Source organism: Choloepus didactylus, chromosome 5 (genome assembly GCF_015220235.1).
Source record: "Choloepus didactylus isolate mChoDid1 chromosome 5, mChoDid1.pri, whole genome shotgun sequence".
Lineage (NCBI taxonomy): Eukaryota > Metazoa > Chordata > Mammalia > Pilosa > Megalonychidae > Choloepus > Choloepus didactylus.
Genome location: NC_051311.1, coordinates 28,111,816 through 28,130,253, shown reverse-complemented (window position 1 = coordinate 28,130,253; position 18,438 = coordinate 28,111,816). Strand labels below are relative to the sequence as shown.

At 33.9% G+C, this 18,438-nt stretch overlaps 1 protein-coding gene across 3 annotated transcripts in view; it reads right to left on the bottom strand.

Annotated features, from left to right (window-relative positions):
* ESYT2 (extended synaptotagmin 2) overlaps window positions 1–18,438 on the bottom strand; it is a 144,204-nt gene that overhangs the window by 17,161 nt on the left and 108,605 nt on the right. The window contains exons 14-17 of one of the 3 annotated variants that reach the window (XM_037835716.1): window positions 17,312–17,413; window positions 13,448–13,510; window positions 10,147–10,221; window positions 9,239–9,325 (exon numbers count right to left, since the gene is read on the bottom strand). In XM_037835716.1, the coding sequence (XP_037691644.1) occupies window positions 9,239–9,325; window positions 10,147–10,221; window positions 13,448–13,510; window positions 17,312–17,413 (327 nt within the window). The remainder of the gene's footprint in view (window positions 1–9,238; window positions 9,326–10,146; window positions 10,222–13,447; window positions 13,511–17,311; window positions 17,414–18,438) is intronic. The other 2 variants (XM_037835717.1, XM_037835718.1) reach the window with 2 other exon arrangements.

Genomic DNA, 18,438 nt, shown 5'->3' with positions numbered 1-18,438 from the left:
TAAGGGGGAAATTTATAGCACTAAACGCATATATTAAAAAGGAAGAAAGAGCCAAAATCAAAGAACTAATGGATCAACTGAAGAAGCTAGAAAAGAACAGCAAACCAATCCTAAACCAAGTATAAGAAAAGAAATAACAAGGATTAAAGCAGAAATAAATGACATAGAGAACAAGAAAACAATAGAGAGGATAAATATCACCAAAAGTTGGTTCTTTGAGAAGATCAACAAGATTGACAAGCCCCTAGCTAGACTGACAAAATCAAAAAGAGAGAAGACCCATATAAACAAAATAATGAATGAAAAAGGTGACATAACTGCAGATCCTGAAGAAATTAAAAAAATTATAAGAGGATACTATGAACAACTGTATGGCAACAAACTGGATAATGTAGAGGAAATGGACAATTTCCTGGAAACATATGAACAACCTAGACTGACCAGAGAAGAAATAGAAGACCTCAACCAACCCATCACAAGCAAAGAGATCCAATCAGTCATCAAAAACCTTCCCACAAATAAATGCCCAGGGCCAGATGGCTTCACAGGGGAATTCTACCAAACTTTCCAGAAAGAACTGACACCAATCTTACTCAAACTCTTTCAAAACACTGAAGAAAATGGAACACTACCTAACTCATTTTATGAAGCTAACATCAATCTAATACCAAAACCAGGCAAAGATGCTACAAAAAAGGAAAACTACCGGCCAATCTCCCTAATGAATATAGATGCAAAAATCCTCAACAAAATACATTGCAAATCGAATCCAAAGACACATTAAAAAAATCATACACCATGACCAAGTGGGGTTTATTCCAGGCATGCAAGGATGGTTCAACATAAGAAAATCAATCAATGTATTAGAACACATTAACAAGTCAAAAGGGAAAAATCAATTGATCATCTCAATAGATGCTGAAAAAGCATTTGACAAAATCCAACATCCCTTTTTGATAAAAACACTTCAAAAGGTAGGAATTGAAGGAAACTTCCTCAACATGATAAAGAGCATATATGAAAAACCCACAGCCAGCATAGTACTCAATGGTGAGAGACTGAAAGCCTTCCCTCTAAGATCAGGAACAAGACAAGGATGCCCGCTGTCACCACTGTTATTCAACATTGTGCTGGAAGTGCTAGCCAGGGCAATCCTTGCAAGACAAAGAAATAAAAGGCATCCAAATTGGAAAAGAAGAAGTAAAACTGTCATTGTTTGCAGATGATATGATCTTATATCTAGAAAACCCTGAGAAATCGACGATACAGCTACTAGAGCTAATAAACAAATTTAGCAAAGTAGCGGGATACAAGATTAATGCACATAAGTCAGTAATGTTTCTATATGCTAGAAATGAACAAACTGAAGAGACACTCAAGAAAAAGATACCATTTTCAATAGCAACTAAAAAAATCAAGTACCTAGGAATCAACTTAACCAAAGATGTAAAAGACCTATACAAAGAAAACTACATAACTCTACTAAAAGAAATAGAAGGGGACCTTAAAAGATGGAAAAATATTCCATGTTCATGGATAGGAAGACTAAATGTCATTAAGATGTCAATTCTACCCAAACTCATCTACAGATTCAATGCAATCCCAATCAAAATTCCAACAACCTACTTTGCAGACTTGGAAAAGCTAGTTATCAAATTTATTTGGAAAGGGAAGATGCCTCGAATTGCTAAAGACACTCTAAAAAAGAAAAACGAAGTGGGAGGAATTACACTCCCTGACTTTGAAGCTTATTATAAAGCCACAGTTGCCAAAACAGCATGGTACTGGCACAAAGATAGACATATAGATCAATGGAATCGAATTGAGAATTCAGAGACAGACCATCAGATCTATGGCCGACTCATCTTTGATAAGGCCCCCAAAGTCACTGAACTGAGTCATAATGGTCTTTTCAACAAATGGGGCTGGGAGAGTTGGATATCCATATCCAAAAGAATGAAAGAGGACCCCTACCTCACCCCCTACACAAAAATTAACTCAAAATGAACCAAAGATCTCAATATAAAAGAAAGTACCATAAAACTCCTAGAAGATAATGTACGAAAACATCTTCAAGACCTTGTATTAGGTGGCCACTTCCTAGACTTTACACCCAAAGCACAAGCAACAAAAGAGAAAATAGATAAATGGGAACTCCTCAAGCTTAGAAGTTTCTGCACCTCAAAGGAATTTCTCAAAAAGGTAAAGAGGCAGCCAACTCAATGGGAAAAAATTTTTGGAAACCATGTATCTGACAAAAGACTGATATCTTGCATATATAAAGAAATCCTACAACTCAATGACAATAGTACAGTCGGCCCAATTATAAAATGGGCAAAAGATATGAAAAGACAGTTCTCTGAAGAGGAAATACAAATGGCCAAGAAACACATGAAAAAATGTTCAGCTTCACTAGCTATTAGAGAGATGCAAATTAAGACCACAATGAGATACCATCTAACACCGGTTAGAATGGCTGCCATTAAACAAACAGGAAACTACAAATGCTGGAGGGGATGTGGAGAAATTGGAACTCTTATTCATTGTTGGTGGGACTGTATAATGGTTCAGCCACTCTGGAAGTCAGTCTGGCAGTTCCTTAGAAAACTAGATATAGAGTTACCATTCGATCCAGCGATTGCACTTCTCGGTATATACCCGGAAGATCGGAAAGCAGTGACACGAACAGATATCTGCACGCCAATGTTCATAGCAGCATTATTCACAATTGCCAAAAGATGGAAACAACCCAAATGTCCTTCAACAGATGAGTGGATAAATAAAATGTGGTATATACACACGATGGAATACTATGCGGCAGTAAGAAGGAACGATCTCGTGAAACATATGACAACATGGATGAACCTTGAGGACATAATGCTAAGCGAAATAAGCCAGGCACAAAAAGAGAAATATTATATGCTACCACTAATGTGAACTTTGAAAAATGTAAAACAAATGGCTTATAATGTAGAATGTAGGGGAACTAGCAATAGAGAGGAATTAAGGAAGGGGGAACAATAATCCAAGAAGAACAGATAAGCTATTTAACGTTCTGGGGATGCCCAGGAATGACTATGGCCTGTTAATTTCTGATGGATATAGTAGGAGCAAGTTCACAGAAATGTTGCTATATTAGGTAACTTTCTTGGGGTAAAGTAGGAACATGTTGGAAGTTAAGCAGTTATCTTAGGTTAGTTGTCTTTTTTCTTACTCCCTTGCTATGGTCTCTTTGAAATGTTCTTTTATTGTATGTTTGTTTTCTTTTTAACTTTTTTTTCATACAGTTGATTTAAAAAAGAAGGGAAAGTTAAAAAAAAAAAAAAAAAAAACAAGGAAAAAAAAAAGATGTAGTGCCCCCTTGAGGAGCCTGTGGAGAATGCAGGGGTATTCGCCTACCCCACCTTCATGGTTGCTAACATGACCACAGACATAGGGGACTGGTGGTTTGATGGGTTGGGCCCTCTACCACAGGTTTTACCCTTGGGAAGACGGTTGATGCAAAGGAGAGGCTAGGCCTCCCTATGGTTGTGCCTAAGAGCCTCCTCCCGAATGCCTCTTTGTTGCTCAGATGTGGCCCTGTCTCTCTAGCTAAGCCAACTTGAAAGGTGAAATCACTGCCCTCCCCCCTACGTGGGATCAGACACCCAGGGGAGTGAATCTCCCTGGCAACGTGGAATATGACTCCCGGGGAGGAATGTAGACCTGGCATCGTGGGACGGAGAACATCTTCTTGACCAAAAGGGGGATGTGAAAGGAAATGAAATAAGCTTCAGTGGCAGAGAGAATCCAAAAGGAGCCGAGAGGTCACTCTGGTGGGCACTCTTACGCACACTTTAGACAACCCTTTTTAGGTTCTAAAGAATTGGGGTAGCTGGTGGTGGATACCTGAAACTATCCAACTACAACCCAGAACCCATGAATCTCGAAGACAGTTGTATAAAAATGTAGCTTATGAGGGGTGACAAGGAGATTGGGAAAGCCATAAGGACCACACTCCACTTCGTCTAGTTTATGGATGGATGAGTAGAAAAATAGGGGAAGGAAACAAACAGACAAAGGTACCCAGTGTTCTTTTTTACTTCAATTGCTCTTTTTCACTCTAATTATTATTCTTGTTATTCTTGTGTGTGTGCTAATGAAGGTGTCAGGGATTGATTTGGGTGATGAATGTACAACTATGTAATGGTACTGTGAACAATCGAAAGTACGATTTGTTTTGTATGACTGAGTGGTATATGAATATATCTCAATAAAATGAAGATTAAAAAAAAAAAAAAAGACATAATGCTGAGCAAAATAAGCCAGGCATAAAAAGAGAGATATTGTATGTTACCACTAATGTGAATTCTGTGAAAAATGTACAATGTTTTATACTGTAGAATGTAGGGGACCTAGAGATACCAAATAGTGGAGGGGGAATGATAATCTAATAAGAACAGATAAACTATGGAGGGTAATCTCAATGTTATGGGAATGCTCAGGAATGATTATTGTTTGTAAACTTTCTTGGATATAGTAAGATCATGTTGGAAGCAATAGAGTTATTTTAGGTTTTTTTTTCTCTTATTCCTTTGTTTTCTTAGGGGTTGTTAATTTTCTTGGGGTATGGTAGGAACATGTTGGAAGCAATGTAGTTATTTTAGATTATTTGTTTTTCTTACTCCTCTGTTTGGACATGGTTTATTAATTTTCTTGGGGTATGGTAGGAACATATTGGAAGCAAAGTAGTTATTTTAGGTTATTTGTTTTCCTTAATCCATTGCTTTGTTTGAAATGTTGTGGGGTTTTTTTGGTTGTTGTTTGCCTGTTTGTTTTTAATTTTTTGATAAACAAAGTTAAAAAATTGAAAAAAAATCAGTAGAAAAATGGGAGTAAAAACTAAATGACAAATAGGGTGGGATGGGGGGATTGTTTGGGTATTCTCTTTTCACTTTTATTTTTTATTCTTATTCTGATTCTTTCTGATGTAAGGAAAATGTTCAGAAATAGATTGTGGTGATGAACGCATAACTATATGATCATACTGTGAACAGTTGATTGTATACCATGGATGACTATATGGTTTGTGAATATATTTCAATAAAACTGAATTAAAAAAAAAAAAAAAAAGTAAAAGGATGGAAAAAAATAAATCATGCTAACTTTCAATGGGACAAAGTAGATTACACAGCAAAGAATGTTACTAGGGTTAAGAGGGTCATTTTATAATGATAAAGGGATCAATTCACCAAGTGGATAAGCATAACAATCCTTAATGTTTATGTACCTGATAACAGAGTTTCAAAAAATAGGAAGCAAAAATTGAGAGAACTGAGAGGTGAACAGGACAATTAAAATCGGAGATTTCAACAACCCACTCTCAATAATTAACATGTAGACAGAAGAGTAAGGATATAGAAGACAATACCAACCAACTTGACCTAGTTGACATTTATAGAACACTGCACCTGACAACAGAATGAAATGCATTCTTTCCCAGTGCACATGGAACATGTACCAAGATAGACAATACTCTAGGCCATAAAACAAGTTTCCAATTTGAAAAGATCCAAGTCATAAAAAGTAGGTACACTGACCACAATGGAACTGAATTAGAATCAATAATAGAAAGATCTAAAAAATCCCCAAACACTTAGCAACTAAATAACCCATGGGTCAAAGAAAAAAATCAAAAGGAGAATTCATGGGTCAAAGAAAAAAATCAAAAGGAGAATTATAAACTATTTTGAATGGTATGACAATCAAACACAACAAACCCAAATTTGTGAGATGAGCTGAAGTAGTACTTAAAGGGAAATATATTGGAATAAATGCCTAGATTATAAAAGCAGAAAAGTCTCAAATCAAGCTTCTACCTTAATAAACTAGAAAAAGATATCATATGAAATCCAAAGTAAGGAGAAGAAAGAAAATAATTAATATCATACCAGAAATAAATGAAAAAGTAACGAGTTAAACAATAAAGATAATGAAACCAAAAGCAAGTTCCCTGAGAAAACAAACACAGTCAACTTTTTGCAAGATTGATGAGGAAAAAAAAAAAGAGTGAACACATAAGTTACCAATATCAAGAATGAGAGAAGTGACATCACTAGTTTCTACTGTCTTTAAAAGTATATTAAGGAAATATTATGAACAACTTTATGCCAATAAAGGCAACAATTCAGAAGAAATAGATGAATACCTTGAAAGACAGATATCTTGAGATCATCGAGAAGAAAGAGATAATCTGTTCAAGAAATGGAATGTGTATTTAAAGACCTTCTCATAAAGAAAACTGCAGGACCAGATAGTTTCACTGATGATTTCTACTAAGTACGTGAAGAAAATGACCAGGAAGGAACACTTGCCAACTCACTCTATGAGACCAGCATTACCCTGATACCAAAACCAGAAAATAAAACTGCAGACCAATACTCTTCATAACTTAGAAGCAAAAATTCTTAACATTTTAGCAAACTGAAATAAACAACACATAAAAAGGTACTACATCATGACCAGGTGAGAGTTATCACTGTAATGGAAGTTTGTTTAACATTTGAAAATCATCAATGTTTTTCACCATATTTCCAGTCTTAAAAAGGAAAACCATATTATCACCTCAAGAGATAATGAAAAAGCCTTCTTATAAAATTCAACTTCCATTCAGGATAAAAGCTCCCAGCAAATGAGGAAACTTCCTCAACTTCACAGCTAACATCAGATTTAATGGTGAAATATTTAAGGCTTTCCATTTAAGATCAGAAACAAGGCAAGGATGTCTGCTCTCACCATTTCTATTTAACAGTGTACTGGAGGTTCCAAGGCAGTGAAAAATACAGCAAGAAAAGGAAATAAAATGCATCCAGATTGGAATTAAGAAATAAAACTATCATCGTTAAGCAGACAACATGATAGTCCATGTATAACATCTTCAGGTATCCACAAAAACTAAAAGAACTAATAAGTGGGTTTAGTGGGGTTGCACAACTCAATGCCAGTACACAAAAATCAGTTATATTAGTACATACCAGTAATAGTCAAAAATTGAAAAATAAAAAAATACCATTTAAAAGAGCATCAAAAAAGGATGAAATACTTAGGGATAAATTTGACAAAGGTGTATAAACATGTATGAATCACTGCTGAGAGAAATTAAAGAATACCTAAATAAATGGAATGATTTTTTTATGATTGGAAATTTCAATATTGTTAAGATATCAATTCTCTCCAACTTGATCTGTAAGTTTAATGCAATTGCTATCAAAGTCCCAGCAGGTTTGAAATTGACAAACTGACACTAAAATTCACTTGGAAACAAAAAGGACTTAAAATTGTCAAAACAATTTTTAAAAAGAACAGAGAGGGCTCACACGGTTTGATTTTAACACTTATAAAGCACAAGTAATACAGTGTGGTATTGGCATAAAGACAAACATATGGAACAATGGAACAGAACAGGAGTTCCAGAAATAGACCCATCCATATGGCCAGGTGATTATCAACAAAGTTGCCAGGGTAATTCAATGCCGGAAAGAATCTTTTCAACAAAAACTGACGAACAACTGTATAGCCGTATATAAAAAATGAACCATAACCCATACTTTACACTGTATATGGAAATTAACTCAATATGGATCACAGACTTAGGTGTAAAGTTACAAGTATACAAATTCTAGAGAAGGAAGGAGAAAAATCTTGGTAACTGTGGTGATTAGGTTCATGTGTCAACTTGGCCAGGTGATGGGGTCCAGGTGTCTGGTCAAGCAAGCACTGGCCTAACCATTACTGCAAGGACATTTATGGCCAGTTAATAAACCAGAAGGCTGGTTTATTGAATCATCAGTCAACTGATAGCACCTGTGACTGATTACCTCAACAAAGGGTGTATCTTATTCTATAATGAGAGAATTCAGTCAGCTGGATTTAATCCAATCAGTTGAAGACTTTCAAGAGAAAGAGAGAGAACCTTCATTTCTTCTTTGGCTAGCCTGGGAAGTTGCCAGCTCGCTGCCTGCCCTCCAGAATTTGGACTTGTGCATCCTGCCCCATGGAATCTGGACTTGTGCATCCCAACAGCTGTGTGAGACATTTTTATAAAATCTTGTATTTACAGATCTCTCTTCTTGGTTCTGTTTCCCCAGAGAACCCTAACTAATACAGTAACCTTAGGTTTGGCAAGTATGTCTTAAATAGGATACAAAAAAGCATGAACTAAAAAAAGGTCAATAAATTGGGTCTCATTAAATTAAAAAACTTTGGCTCTTCAAAAGGCGCTGTTAAGAAAATGAAAAACCAAGCCACAGATTGAGAGGAAATATCTATAAAACATATCCAAAGAAGCACTTATGTCTAGAATATATTAAAAATTCAATTTCATATTAAGAAGATAAGCAACATAATAAAAATGGGCAAAGGATCTGAATAAATATTTCCCCTTAGCAGATACACAGATGGCCAATAAACATATGAAAAGACACCCAACATCATTAGTGATCATATTGAAATTATCATGAGATACCACTATAAACCCACTGAGCTAAGATGACAAAATGTGAGCATGCCAAGTGTTGTGAAGATGTGAACAAACTGGAACTCTTGTACACTGCTGGTGGGAATGTAAAATGGTATGATCACTTGGGAAAATAATTTGTCACTTTTATTAAAAAGTTAAACATATACCTATCATACAAGCTAGTCATTCTGCTCCTAGATATTTACTCAATAGAAATGAATGCTATGTCTACATGAAGACTTGCATGTGGATGTTCATAGCAGATATATTTGTAAAAGTCTTAATCTGGAAACAACCTGTTATTGACAAGTAAATAAATAAGCAAATTGTGGTCTATCTATACCATGGAACACTAGTCAGCAATAAAAAAAGAACAAACTGTGGATATCTGCAACAACATGGATGAATCTCAAAATCATTATTATGAGTGAAAGAATACAGTAAAAAAAAAGAGTACATACTGTATAATTCTATTTATATAAAATTGTAAAATATGCAAACAATAATCTATAGTGACAGACAGCAGATCTGTATTTGTCTGGGGGAGGGTGAGTGTGTGTGAGGTGTGAATTGCAGATGGATGAGGGAACTCTTGGGGATGATGGTCACATTCATTTTCTTGGTTATGGTGATGGGTCTATGAGTATTCACATAGGTCACAACTCATTTAAATATGTGCAGTTTATTGTATAAATGTCAGTTACACATAAACAAATCTGTTAAAAAATGTAAATAAAATACCTCAACTTCAAGGTCCTGGCGCTTGGGATTGTGAATGAAGAAAGTGAAGTTTTCTTCCCACACAGGCTCATTAGTTTTGTACCGAATCTGAAAGAATATCCAAATATCAGCTCTGTGATAGTTTCTGTAGAAAGGACTGCCAACATTGCTTATTTATTTACTGTGTTTAGAAGCTTAGGGTGACCTTAATTAAATTCTGACTATATTTACAAAGCATGTACTTTAAATATTAATTGTGGAAAGTGTTCAAAAGGTGAAGAAACAAAGTCCAAAACTTTCATGGTGTGTCAGGGAAATTAACTGTTATAAAATCACAACTTGTATGTCCATTCCAATGATAAAGACTAAAGACTTAATCTCCTTGGTTTGGTCTAAGTTCTATCAGTTCCGCAGTACAGAGTATATGAAAATGTTTCTTAAATTAACTGTCTACATTAAAAATGAATAATGGTCTAGAACAACACAATTTCTGAAACGTTTTCTCTCAGATTAGGAAAGCAGAATATATTACAGCAATAACAATACCCTCTTAATTCTTGAACAGAATTATATTTGTTGAATTAGCACTGTTGGTTCTTTTTTAAAAAGAATATTTATAGAGCATTCAAAAGAAGCTTAGAAATTTGTCCTATGTCATGTACCCATGAAATCAAGCAAAAGTATATTCATATACAATTTTTTATTTTTAAAATGAATGATATTTTTGTTACCAAATTAAGCAGCTAGTTATCTATCAAATGGCTAACAGCAACAAAAAAGATAAGGAAAACAACAGTCTCAACCCCTCTTGAGTCACAGTACTTGAACAACATCTAATTGCAACTTCCACAGCTAAGACTGTCAGTAGTGAAAAATATGAACATCTGAAAACAATCACTGAACATTAGTTAAAAATATTAGTACTTTACCTTACTTTCTTGAGCCTTGTGCCCAACTGACATTTGGACAAGAGGATTTGGGTTGCTGTTTATTTTCTTCCCTGACTATCAAAAACAAAACAAAAAATAGACAAAATAAACAAAGCCACATCTTGTAATGGGTCTTACTGAAAATGAAATTATTAGCTTATTATTAACAGACATTTCTATTTACCTCTGATACTTAAGTTACACGGAATATCTGGAAACAATTTAATTAGAAAACAATTGCTAAGCATATTCCAAAATTATAATTTTATCTACCATGAAATAAATTAAGAAAACTTTGTGCAAATTTTTAAAATGTTTTTTATTTTTAAAACAATCTACTTCAGAAAAATTAAATATTCTGAAAATCTTTAATGTTACAGTTTTCAAAACTTACTGTACTAGGGTATCAAAATGAATAAAATGCAATGAATGAAAACAGAAAAATGCATGAAAAAGGACAAATGAAAGAGAATGTATAATTCATAATATCCCTCTGGTTAGCATAATAAAAATATTACAAAGTGTCAGATACATGTTTTTACATTTTTTCCCTAGTAGACTCTGTTCAAATACATATAAAATAACAAATCTTGCTTACCAGCTGCTAAGTAATTTTAACTAGAAGAATAAACATCAATTTAAAATCACATTAAATTAAGAAAATGTAAATGTAACAAAAAAAAGAGTCAGGAACAAGAAAAAACAGTAAGAAGCATACTTTAACACAGACAGCTGACAAATGAAAAGAGTAAAACACAACATATACGTAACATGAGGTTTATTCATAACTTAGCCCCACAAGAAGATGCAGTTAAGAATCTGTGTTAGTGGAAATTAACGAGGCGGTCACAAAAATGTTTTTTAGTCAAATAATTTTAGAGTGCAACCTCCAACACTGCAGCAATGACAGAAATATGCATCAATATCATATGGTTATTGGAATAAAATATTACTAGCCAAAACCTACTGCGATAAACTATTTTCTGGTTCATCTTTTTGATGTGAATGAACTCTGAAAAATGAAATAAATACTGTTAAAAAAAAATCCAAGGCTACACAGACTACCATGGCATAGACTACTAATTGTTCACCCAAATCCATTTTCTCCTTTCATATTGGATCCCCCAAATTTCAGCTGGGTAAAAGTCCTCTGTTAATAAAGACTGCATTTCCAAATCTACCTTGCAGTTAGTGTGGCCATGTAACTTACATTCTGGCCTTAAAGGAATGGGCATGTCTTCCACTTCCCCTTTCCCCATTCTAGCTAGAATGAGTCGGAAGTCGTGCACTGAGCATGGCAGAGCCACAGCCCAGAAAGAGTCCTGATGCCCAACACCATGGCGCCTGGACTACTCGTGTTCAATTCTGTTATATTAGAGAGAAATAAACTTCTGTCTTGCTTACACTACTGCTACTTTTGGGTCTTTGATACAGAAGCTAAGCTTTTTTCTTAACTACTATAAATACTTAATTCATCTCTAAAAGAGTGGCTATTCATTTCTAGAGATTTACTTTCTCCTCTTAAGTTTAAGACACATATTTTTTCACTCTTTAACCTCTCTAAAAAAAGAATGAAACTTACAACTGATGACACTATACATGTGCTTTTGGCCAGAAAGCAGCAGTGATCTGGTTGTCATTGCCTTAAACTAATTTACTTTGCTTATAATTTCCTTTTTTTATGAGTGCATATGAGGGACACGATAAAAATCTATACCCATTCTACATCTAAACATTTTTTCAGTAAGTATAAAATAAACACTATCAAAGCTTAACTGGCACTTTTTTCTTCCTTAGTGATACATAAAATAAGGTGCATCTTCAAATGGATGATGTTTTAGATTCTATGAAGTAAGATTAAATCACTGTCTAAATTTCTGTCTTGACACATTAATAAAAACTCATCAGTACAAGTCAGAGGCACATGGTATAATGAAAATATGAGCTTTTATATCAAATCACCTTCAATTTAATGTCAGCTCTTTACCACTTAATTATTGAGACCTAAATATTTCATCTATCTGAACCTCAGTTTTAATGTCTATAAAGTAGGCATAATAACAAGTTTCCAGAACCCTGGTTTAAATCAGATAATGTAACAACATGGCAATTATAACACATTTATTATCCTTGCCACACTTAGCACTTAAATATGCATCATCTTATTTAATTTACTCAACAATCCAAAGAAGAATGTGTTATTACTTTGATTGTATGAATAATAAAACAGAGAATTAAATATCTTGCTGTAAACCACAGAGTTTACTTAGTAGGTATGTTGAGATTCAAACCAGGGCAGTCCGATATCAGAGCCTTTATTCCTAACCATTATGCTCTGTTGTTTGAAAACTTTCAGATATCAAAGAAAAGAGTAATGAAAGAATCTTGATAAAATTCCTTTCAGTGTTTTGGTGGAAACAGTCATTTCAACTATCATGCTTACTAGTACTCAGAACGAGTAATTCTTTACCAAACTCTTATTTCCTTAGCAAGGATTCAATACATATTACATTAAAAAAGCAGACTTTGTCAGTCTCCTTTTACTCTTGAAATCTAGTATCTTTCTACTGTTGAAACTGGTTAAAATCATTCCTTTTGTAAAGAATTTTCTTAAAACAATTACGTTGAACCCCCCCCTCAAATATTTAAGCCGAAAACATTCAAAGAAATCAGAAAAAAAAAAATTAAGTCATAGAAAACTTTTAACAATTTAGCCAGAAATGCATGTTTATACCATGTTTTAGGGAGTGGAGCTTAGTTTTCAATATACCTCATCAAATAAATTTAAAGCTTCTCAAAAGATATACCACCCAAAACCAGCAGTACCAGAAGCCACCAGAAGCCACGAGATTGCTTACTCAGAGATGGCCCTAACTCAACATATTGGAAGAGGTGATGCTTTTAAATGTATATATTCATAGTTCACAAAGTATACCTCTAAATAATAATCCAAAAGTTATGATTTTAAATAGAACTTCTATTTCATCATTTTCATAAATTCAAATCCAATTAAAACATAGATGGTTTAGAATCACCTTAGTGATAGCTGCATATCTAAGGCCAACAAAAAAGAAATTTGGTTTATTATATTGATTTTTTTTTTAAATTTACCTTGAAATTGACATAAATCCTCCTAAGTATGTATTCTTGGGTAACAAAAACAGGATCTCTCCAACTAGGCAACTAATTACCGTGTTAATGGGAGGTAACTTGTGAATAAATTTACGAAAATTGAAGTATCATCTCTTTCAACATGTTTTAATTAACTTTGTGACCTTAATGGAAAACTGGGTTCGTTTACCTTTAAAGCTTTCTGAACTGCAGCCTTCTTCAAGCCATCAGGGTTAAATTCTAATGGGTTACTCTTTCAAGTCAGAAGAAAATGAATATACCAAGGGTTAATAAAACATGCAATGAAGAGTTTATGTAAGGTTAATGACATGAAAATTTATGAGAATCACCCCCCCCCCCAAAAAAAATGTCTTTAAATAAAAACCACTAACAAGAATTACACAAAGACACAGTAAAAGCCATTGGTAAAATTCTTCCTCAAGATTTTATCTTAGATTAAACTTTTAATCAATCAATTTCAAAACACATTTTCTTATCCTCTATAACTACTATTTTGTTTTTAAATTCTCCCTTCTCTCCTCTCCCCAGACTTTGGGATTTGAAAAATATAAAAGTAACACTTCAGGATTCTATTTACCTTTCTTTGCCTGAATAAGCCCCTAAAAAATAGATTATAATTAAATTAAAGGTTTTATTCAAAGTACAAATTAATGGGCTCTAGTTACCCAAATGCTCTCAAATCAATTCAGATCCTGTAAGAGAAGACACTATTTTTATTCTTCTGAAATTTACCTTCTTAGTGCAAAAACATGGTAGAGACAGCCATTTTTTCAACTTTGTCCCTAGTTCTTTTCCCACTATAAAATGTAGAGGTTGATCTAGTTCATCTCAAAAGTTCCTTCTGGCTTTAAACTTCTATCATTATGAGTTTTACTTCCTACTTCTATTACCTTTTTCCCAATTCATTATTTTCTTGACCTCAAAAGGCAAGAGTTGTTTTGCAAGCTCCTTCTAGCACTATTTCAGATTTAATATTTTCGATAAAGGATTTTATCATTTTAGTTGTAATTAATTTCAAATGGAAATTTAATTAAAAAAATTTTTTTAAATAGAAAATATAGTGAAGTAAGATGGGTAACTAATCTCCCAGTTTTCAAGGTCTGTGGCAGGCTGGACCAGTGGAGAAGACCAGACATTGGGTCAAGCAGTAATTAATGAGACACTAAAGCCCAGTCCTTAACTCAAGTAGTATATCCCTATATAAGATCAGCTGAATCAATTTCTGGGTGGAGTCTGGACATGGGCATTTTTTAACTGCTTCCCAGATAATGCTGTTACAGAGTAAGGCTGGGGATGATTGTTCTAAAGTGTGAGGACTGATTTCTTCAGATATCCTAAGAAACTTGGTAACTTAGAACCTTTCCCTGAAGCTAACTTTTGGATAGCTATAACCTGTACAAAACATATATGTTCTAATATGTATCAACAAAAGTAAAACAAGAAGAGAAGCTGTAGTACGGGATTAGGGTGACACAAGAGGAGCAGTGAGAGGTTGTGAAAAGCTGCACAAGCTTGGCAGTCAGATGGACCAGATTCCATCCAAATGCAGCCACAGCAGGTGTCCAATAGGTGAGGCCTTGGGGAAAACGACTTTACCTTCTACCTTACGTCTATTCACCATAAATGGAGTGGTAATAGTCACCCGTACTTTTTTTTTTTTTTAAAGAGAGCCAAAAATAACTTATACAAGATATCTAGCATTATCATGCCTGAGTCTCATTAAGTGGCAGCTATTATAGCTAACATTATTACATTTAAATAGGTGTTAGTGTATAAGTATCATATAATTCATAACTATAGCCATTATCTGGGAAAACTCCATATACAGATTTATGCATTTATAAATTTAATAAAGTGAAAACAAGTTCACTTTATACAAGAATGGAGTACAGAGGAGAGGTCAAGAGTGTAGACTTTGGGGTTACTTCTGCCTGAGTTCAAACTCCAGTTCTGCTACTTACTAACCACGTTACCTTGGGTCTCTAACCTCAGTTACTTAAGCTCTCCGTGTTTGTTTTCTTATCTGTAAAATGAAAACGATGTTCTGAGGATTAAATAAGTAGACCCTTTAGAATCCTGCTTGGCTACTGGAAAGTGCTCAATAAATGTTAGTTATCATTATTATTTATATAAGTCTAAGATTCTTAAGCTGGCTAATAAGGATTCCAAAGCTGACCATCATGAGTCACAGAATGTCAGTATTGTTCAAGTTTGAAATTCAAACCAAGAATTTGATCAAAAGAAGAAAGAGACCAAAGTTCTGATAATGCAAATTATAATGATGGCATTTCCAGTGCAGGAGAAATTCCTGTTGTTTTAAGTTTTCAGATAGGGACTGCTGGTGGTAATGTACTCACTGAGTTGAAAATTAAACATGTTTCTGAGTCAGTAGAAAGTAAGAGAGCAAATATCTCAGCCTTTTGGGGAAACCGGAGAAAACAATGATTTAATTTCATACCAAAAACTAACGGGTTAAAAAAAAAAAGCAGTCAATTTGTTCAAATTTATTTTACAGAATACTTTGTATGAGGCATATATTCTGATCATAAAGCACAGTATCTGATTTTGATAATGTAGGAGGAAAATTAATTTTGATTACCCAGCAATGTCATAGCTAAATATTACAAAGCAATTTAAAAAAATCATGACAAAAGGTCAGAAACATTTCCTTTAAAAGAAGTAGTTGTGATTGGAAAAAAAAAAAACTTAGAAAAACTATGGGAGATGGACTATAGAATTTATGCAGCAGAATCATACTGTTGTTTCTACTAGTTCATAACGAAATTTGCCACTAAGAAATACTTGAAGTAGAAAGCTATTTTCTTAAAAAGTGATAGAAAAAAAGTTGCCATTATGTATACTGACCTTGTTCTGACTTTTGAAAGGCCTTAAATAGGTATAAGTAGAAATAGAGCCCATGATTATTACTTATGATTAGTGTGTGTCTGAACAGCTGACCAAGCTTTCAGGGTTTTTATTTTTCTTATCCATAAAATAGGCAAAATACCTATCCTTCAAGTTTTGCCCAACCTCATTTTTTTAAAAAGTAAGAATAAACTGAGAATGTACGTGGAAATCCTTTGGAAACAGAACTGAAAACTCTTCAAAAATGCAAAACACTATCATAGCTAGACTCAAAGCCCAAATGAACTTTTAAGAATCTCACTAAATACTGAATTAAATCTGAAAGGGCTGCTTTCTTGACTAATGACACTAAGCTCTCAGTGACTTTCTCTAAGTCCAAAGTATGTGAAAATAACTAGCTACTAAAAGTATCAAGAGCAGTACCAGGTATTAAGGTGCCGTGGCATAAAAACCAGGCAGAAACAGAGATAATGAGATGAAAATCAGCTTCCCAAATAAAGGTTTAAAAATGCTCAATCATCCACTCCAAGAAATACCTAAGTTCCTCAAAAGAAGCTGAATCATAAATAGCATATATTTTAACTCTTCCTTAGGAGCTCTGGTTAAAAGGTGAGGGAGAAGGCAACTTTTCAGGTTAAAATACAGGTGAATTTCATATATTCATATGACCCTTGCAATGGATAACTGAGAGTTGAATTGCACAGCTATGGCTTTAATGTGCCAGGCATCACGGTAGCCTGAGTTCTAAAATGTCGGTTTTTGTCAGGAGAAGAAAGTAGATTTAAGAAAGTTTTTTTAAAAGCTTACAAAGAAAAATTTACATCTCACATTGAGATGAACCACAAGAAAGTCAATTTTAATCATTACAGCTTCATTTTTTCCTCAGAATTTTTATTTTTCCATGGGCCAGTAGTTTAGGAATTTAAGGCCTTTTTATAATGATTCTCTAGGTTTGTTCATCTCATCATCAGATGTACTTACCAATGTTACAGCAGTGTTAAATTTTTAAAAACAAGCACAGAAGAAACACAGTAACTGAAATCATGCAGGGATGAAAAAAAAAAGCATGCCAAGTCATTCCACCATTGCGTAGACTGCATTAGAAGTTCTAGTCCACATTCTGGCAGTCTCCATTAAAAACAGAAAGAAAGAACACTAGAGAACTCACAAATAGTGCTCTATAGACTGAGGAAGTATTTTCACAAAATACTAGTCCCGATGCTCTCCTCTCTTTTAAGTAGCCACACCCAAAGCTTCCCTCGTAGATACTCTTAGGAAAGTGAAAATGGAAGGAGAAAGCAAAGAATGATGGATTGTGATAAAATGAATGCACAAAAAGCACTAATAAATAAGAGTGCAAAGGTCGAGTCAAAGAATTCCACAATAAGTCATAGTGAAAATTAGTCAGCCAATGTTCCTGTTTTAAAATAAACATCCAACAGGGCAGTGGTTTTGCAAATTCTTTGCCTCTGACAGCCATAACGTACTTCATGCACAAAGTGCTCATTTAATAAAGAGGTTAACAAATTCTCTTTAATTTTTTTGCTTATGTGACATTATTAAAATTTCAATTTAATGTGACAAAACACTCAGTTCTAAAGAGAGGCCTAATCCTTTGTTTCTAATTCACCAACACTATTCTCTATATGCCAAAATATACAACAAATTCTCTTCTATCAGGTATTATAAAGCACTTTATAACAACCATTACTGTGGTTAAAAACAAAAAGTTCTATCATGTAAGAAATTCTATAGAACGGTTAAATAAGAATGAAACAACTCCCCCCCAAATGAAATTAAAACAGATAAAGTCACACACTTTACACTGGAAGATTGGCCAAAAGGTTAAGGTAAATATTGTAAGAGAAATGTAAAATTTTAAGAAATAAAAATTATTTAAGAAACCTTAATTGAAAGAAAGAGTACAACTGCATACAACAGAGCTTCCTCCCAGTATGAAATTAAATGGTCAGATTTTAATTTAATTTTAAATAACAAGACAGATGTACAAAGCAGATTTACATCATTTGAAGTAAATGTGAAATCTTTAAAATTTTAAAGAAGCTAGATGAAACAAAGGGTATATATTTTGTGAGCAATAAGGAAACATAGTTTAATTACGTTAAGGTGAGAATATACTGGATGAGTATAATAGGAGCCCAAGATGAAATATTTGTAATTTAAAGTCCAAGATGTAGCATCATAAAGGATTGAGTTAAATGCTTCTTTGCATCCTTGTCCATCTCCATTAAGTTAAACATAATCCCAATATTGATAAAAGGAGAAAGGACACAA